The sequence below is a fragment of the Lactuca saligna genome, chromosome 9, assembly GCF_052625555.1.
Source record: "Lactuca saligna cultivar CGN05327 chromosome 9, ASM5262555v1, whole genome shotgun sequence".
Taxonomy (NCBI): domain Eukaryota; kingdom Viridiplantae; phylum Streptophyta; class Magnoliopsida; order Asterales; family Asteraceae; genus Lactuca; species Lactuca saligna.
In genome coordinates, this window is record NC_136425.1 from 196,775,391 (window position 1) to 196,781,281 (window position 5,891).

Here is a 5,891-nt window from a genome sequence, read left to right on the forward strand (position 1 = left end):
TATACACAAAATTCTTTATAAATACTAAATAGAGGATAAAACAAAGTAACAAGTGTGACTGCAATGCAAGCAAGAACCAAATAAAAGAAAAGAATACCCACCATCAAAAACTTTGGGAAATAAAACGATCTTCACATAACTCTCTCCCTCTCCCTCTCCCTCTCCCTCTCTCTCTCTCTCTCTTAACTCTACCCATACTTCAAAAAGAATATCTATCGCCCCATTCTACTCAAAAACCAAACTCTCACCGTGAAAACCTAGATGAAGACCAACTCTTTCCTCCTCCACCACCAAATGAAGACGGCCGCCACTTGTCGCTCGGTGGAGCCGTCTCACGCTCCTCCTGCTTCCCACTCCCCCACCTATCAGGCTGTGCCGTCGCTGTCTCTGCCGCCCCACCTCTACGGAACCTGGGGACGTATTTCCCACCACCAGATCCTCCGCCAGCTGCAGCTGGTGCTGCTGCCGCTGCTGCCGGAGCGGAAACTCCAGCAGCCGGAAGCTCAGAGGGCCTGGTTGGGCCATCAAGTGGTGGTGGTGTACCACGTAAGATAGCTTCCTTTCTGAGCCTCTCTCTTTCTTCCAGTTCTTGTTCTCTTTTCCTTTGTCTTTCAGCTATTTCATCCAACTTTGCCCTCCTCTCAGCCTCCTCTTTCTTCCGCTTTTCAGCCTCTGTATACATATTACACGACATGAATAAATTACATTTTTGGTCCCTGAATAGTCGTTTTACTTTGAACAAAGGGACCATAATTGAAAAAAAAAGCATCTCCAGGACCTAAAATGTAATTTAATCTTATAAATAAATAAAGTTACCTTCACGTTTACGGGTTTCTTCTTCCTCAAGCAACCTGTCGAGCCTTTCCTTTTCAGTTTTCAAATAAAACAACATTTTCCTTTTTAAGTCCCTTTCCTCTTTTCGTGCCTTGAGGATTTGACCAATTCTTTCCTCTCTCTCAGCTTTCATTCTATCAAACTCTGCCTGTCGGCTCCTCACAACTCTTTCTTCAAGTTCCATCTGCACAACATATTTTTTTTAACAAATTTAAAATAATAATAATAAAATGTTAGTATTCAAAAATACATTACATACCTTATGTTCCATAACACGAGCAAGTCTATACTTCTCCTTCAGATCTCCCTCATGACGCTCTCTGCTCAACTCAACCTCAAGCTGCATATGTAAAGACGGTTAGGGGCATTTACGTCTTTTTTTCTTTTCACAAAGTATATAGTAAGTACCTGTTGGTCGCGTTCATGGCGGAGTTTCTCTTCAGCTAAACATCTTTGGAAAGCAGCTTCGATGAGAGGTGCAGCTTCTTCCCTTTTTGCCCTTTCAAAGTGATCCATAGTCTTGATTAGTTTTTGCATCTTCTTTTCCATTTCCTGCCTCTCTCTAACTTGCTCCTGCATTGCTAGCTCCATCAATGACTGCTTTGTCACCTTCTCCTGTCAACCGAAAAGCCATCCATCCATGATCAACTCAACTTGGTCAACATTAAAAAAAAAAAAGGGGGAGAATAGAATTTTCCAAATTTACCCCTTCAATGATGGGCTTCTTTCCTTTCTTTTTGATACGTTTCCCTACATCATTGAGCAATGCTTGTGCTTCTTCACGCTCACGTTCCTCAATCTCCCTAAGGATTCGTTGGTGCTTCCTTTCTTCAAATTCAGATGCAAGTCTTTTTTGTTCTGCTTCTTCGGTTTTCTTCTGTAGCTTTATTCTTTTTGTCTCCTCTTCTCGTTCCTTTGAAAAAACAGAAATTTAGGGTTTAGAAAAAGGGGTAAAAATGTAATTTAGACAAAGGAGAAATGAATAATACCATTTCAAGAAGGTGTCGTTCTTGTTCTTCTTTTCGTTTTTCAATGATGGATTTACGAGCAAGAAGCTTTTTGTGCTCTTTATCTACAATATCTGCCAAGCTTGGTAGCATAGCACTCAATTTTGATGCTTTGGATTGAGAAGGGTATATTAGGGACCTTGATTTATTCAGATTTATAGCCAAAACACTCAAGTGGTCTTGTAGAATGTCAGACTCAAAACCCTTCAAATAACAAGAAAACAAGGTTAGTATAGAAAGAACAGAACCAAAAAAATTATGAAAGAAAAAAAAAACGAATATGACTTCTTACCAAATCACCAAAAATGATTGCACCCTTCATGTGGTCAACTTTCATAGCAATGAAATTATGCTTCACAGCATCAACAGAGATCCTCTCTACAGCTGAGAAGTCAAAGAAAGGAACCATTTTTGATAAAGTCTCAACTTTCATTGTTTGGTATACTTGCGACACCTGAAAAAGAAAATATTAACCTTCAACTTATTTTTCATAGAAAGCGAATCAAAAAAGTAGTCTAAAAGTTTATTATTTATCACTTTTAAAAAAAAGTTTTCTAAAGAAACATTAACATTAACAAGAAAACCAGGAAATTTAAAAATACAAACCAACTATAGTAACTTTTGGGAAACAACAGTAAATACTTTATTTGAAGTTGTGAAGTTTTTAAAATGAGATAAGGTTTTGAATTTTTTACCTGTTGTAGTAGTCTTAAGGTTGCTACTTTTTCCAAAGCAGGAATATACTGAGAAAGCTGCACTTCTGGAACAGAAGAAGCTGATGATATTTTCCCCCCAAGTTTTGCAATCTTTGTCAACAATGGCTCTACTTTTGATGCCAAATCCAATGGCAGAAATTCATTTTCTAGAAGATTGTATAGATCCTTCACTTCTTGGGTTACATATGTCATCACCCCTTTAGAAACCTGAAAAAAAAAATCATTTCACATATATTATATACAGAAAAAAAAAAAAAAAAAAAAAAAAAAAAAAAAAAGATACAATATGATGCCATAATTGCATATATGTTCTCCAGGATGCCTTAATGATGAAAAAAATGGAAAGGATGATGCTGCAATAGATTTTCATCTATTGCATATTGAAAATTAGTCCTTATAAGAAAAATAATTAGAAGTATAATGTTTTATGAGACAAAAAGTAGGATGGTATAATAGACAAACAATGCAAGTATTCAAAATTTCTTGCATTCAGCTCTTTAAATTCCACAATGAGTAAAATGAACTTAATCTTACCAGATCTGCAAGAAGAGATGACCTAGAAAGCTGCAGGAAAATAAAACAAACTATTAATGAGAGAAACATATGAATAACCAAGAAAACAAAAATCAGTTGAAAGTTGGCTAATAAGTAATACCACATCTCTTGTCTCAATCTTTGCATCAATATTGAACCCAATAAGATTATACATTCTGAGATTGCGTTCTTTTTCATGCTCAAGCTCCAAATGAGAAGCAGTTTTAAGGTGATCATATGGAGAAGCTGAAAGTGCAGCTAGCAAAACTGATGATGCAATCAGTTGCAGATCTTTCTGGTTTAGATTCTTATTGAAGCTTTTTTGAAGTTGAAAAAGCTTAAACCATGCATACGCATGGTATAAATGGCTTGATGAAATCCAAAAGATCTCAGTCAATTTCGCATAGTAAATAGCCATCAGGGACGATTTAGGCATTTTCTTCACCATGCTTGTTAGCCCATAAATATCTTCCACAGATCGAAAAGCTTCCTGAAGATACATAACTCATACAACAAAACTATTATTCCACAACTACATGTTTCAATATAACAATTAGGGCAAATTGCATGTAACAAAGTATTTAGCTATTTCCTGCAGTTTGGCCAATAAATATCACACAGAAATGAGCCCTACCTGCCAAAGTTCCAGCTCAGTTGCAACTTTGAGTTGCTCAAATCTTGTATCAAGATAAAAATGTAGACTTTCAGGGGCATTTAGGTCAGGTCTATCCCTTTGATCTCTGTATTTGTTTAAGTTAGCAAGATGATTCCTAATGATCTCACAAAGCCTACGAAACTCAGTTGTTCTTTTGTATTGTTTGCAGAATTGAAATGCACGATGTGCTGTATCCTAAATAACAAAAAAAATTAATAATAATAATAATCAAAGATAACATCAAAGAGAAAAATTAATATTATAAACCAAAACTTACTGCATAAAGTGCCATTAACTTGGAGTTGTTTCGCAGGATTTCAAGAACTGTTCTGTAAGTTTCCCATAAGAACTTGAACCATGGAGTCACAAGCTCTCTATCAGAGCGATCTTTTCCCTTTTCACCACTGACATAGCTTAACATTAGATCTTCTGGTCTTTTGTCAGCTTCAAGATCATCAACATCTAGAGCTTCCTCTAAAGCTTCAGCCTGTGTACGTGCCAACTCAGCCCTCTTGGTTGAAAGATCCATGAAGTGCTTTATCACTTCCTCTAATGAATTCACATTAACTTGTTGGCATATTATGCGATACTGGATGAGACCATCTTTGGCAAATCTACCCCTCCTCATGTCTACACACAGCTCAATGTACTTGAACATGATCTTTTCGTGTGTTTTCTGCCATGCTCTGTACCTCTTTGATGTAATTACATCATGAAGAGCTTGAAGTGCATCTTGTTTTTGACCAACGTTTATTAATTCTGCAATCGAGTGTTAACAAGTATGGGTTAAATTAATCATGTATATACTATATAGGCATTACATTTTGAAAGGGGCTCTTTGGGTTCCCATGTAAAGAAACAAAATAATAAGTCAGATATGGAAGCATGACAATGATTGAAGAGGACAAAGAAAATACAGCTATGGAGTTAAAATGAATCAATAATATGCCACTCACCTTCAGCCCGTTTCAAAGCATTCTCTGGTTTAGCAAAAGTAGACATTGTCAATCAGACTGGTCTTTCACCTGCTATGACAAAAACAAGCAATTATTTGTATTTGTAGTTGTTTAACTTTGTTTGACCATAACATGAAACTATGCACAAAGAAAAGCAGGATAGACACGAGATAGGAGACAATTAGATCCACTGTGCTTTCTATCTACGAACCTATTTGAGCATAGAATTAAGATTAATAGAGATGCATCGACATCAACATTTCTAAGAAGTGACATGCTGAAATCTGTTAAGCATAATGACCAACATTAAAACTTTCATTATGTACGTATCATCAGACAATAATACGTACTTTAAATAGTTTATAAAATCATATATTTTCACATAAATGTTTCTTACAGTAGTAATCGCTTATTCGCTTAAATGCTTGAATCCGACAGGTTTCAATCCTAGACTTCGTTTTTCAAATCGAATATCTGATAGATAATCCATCGTGTGTGTATGCTCAAATCCACAGCCAAGCACCAGAAAAAAAAAATGATTCGAGAAGGAATTCGGATCAGAAACAAAGAATGTAGACGTATGTAGTTAAAAACCTAAGAATGATATATTGTATCAAATCACTCTCCTTCCTCCTCCTTCGAACAATCAATCTGACCACAAACCGAAAAGAAAATCAAAAACCAAATTTAACGCCAGTAACTAGAGTGAACAAAATCAATCATCAAACTGCCCATATATATCAACTCTAGTGCTTCTCTGACAACGCAGAAAAGAGATACGCAAGAAATCAGTTGTCGAACAATTGATGAAAGATGAGTAGCGTAGTGAATCTATACCTCTATCGATTAGCGGCCAAATCGACGAAACCGCAAAAGATCTGTTTCCTCCTCGGCTGTATAAAGGGAAGTAGGATTTTGGGTTTTGGCTAACGTCTCGTCGAAACGCAAAGGCAAAATCTATGTATGTTACCATAATTCCATATTCCATAACTTAACACTCAAACAATGAAAAGCCCACAAACACAGGTTTTGTATGGGCCTTACAAACTTCAAACTTGATATTTACCGGTTTTAACCTTTTTCGATTTTTAAAAAGTCGGCCCGGCTTTTAACCATTTTTTTCTTAGATCGGCTTCGGTTATAAAACAGTTTGAATGTGTACCTCTAACTTAGGCACAACAATTCGGAT

General features: G+C 36.3%; 1 protein-coding gene across 5 annotated transcripts; it reads right to left on the bottom strand.

The window, feature by feature from the left end:
- LOC145014458 (eukaryotic translation initiation factor 3 subunit A-like) lies at nucleotides 1-5,670 on the bottom strand. 5 transcript variants are annotated; one of them, XM_078972829.1, is made up of 16 exons: nucleotides 5,540-5,670; nucleotides 5,100-5,353; nucleotides 4,914-4,986; nucleotides 4,703-4,771; nucleotides 4,024-4,505; nucleotides 3,726-3,941; nucleotides 3,213-3,581; nucleotides 3,092-3,121; nucleotides 2,537-2,764; nucleotides 2,134-2,295; nucleotides 1,824-2,045; nucleotides 1,541-1,747; nucleotides 1,243-1,449; nucleotides 1,094-1,174; nucleotides 817-1,018; nucleotides 1-672 (listed from the first exon to the last, which is right to left on the bottom strand). In XM_078972829.1, the coding sequence occupies exons 4-16, from the start codon at nucleotides 4,746-4,748 to the stop codon at nucleotides 245-247; spliced, it is 2,880 nt and encodes a 959-aa protein (XP_078828955.1). In that variant the 5' UTR covers nucleotides 4,749-4,771; nucleotides 4,914-4,986; nucleotides 5,100-5,353; nucleotides 5,540-5,670; the 3' UTR covers nucleotides 1-244. The 5 variants fall into 5 exon arrangements, with proteins under 5 accessions (XP_078828955.1, XP_078828952.1, XP_078828954.1 ...); XM_078972826.1 differs by lacking the exon at nucleotides 4,914-4,986; XM_078972828.1 differs by lacking the exon at nucleotides 4,914-4,986 and having other exon boundaries at nucleotides 4,703-4,774.
- Between the last annotated feature and the right edge of the window lie 221 nt (nucleotides 5,671-5,891).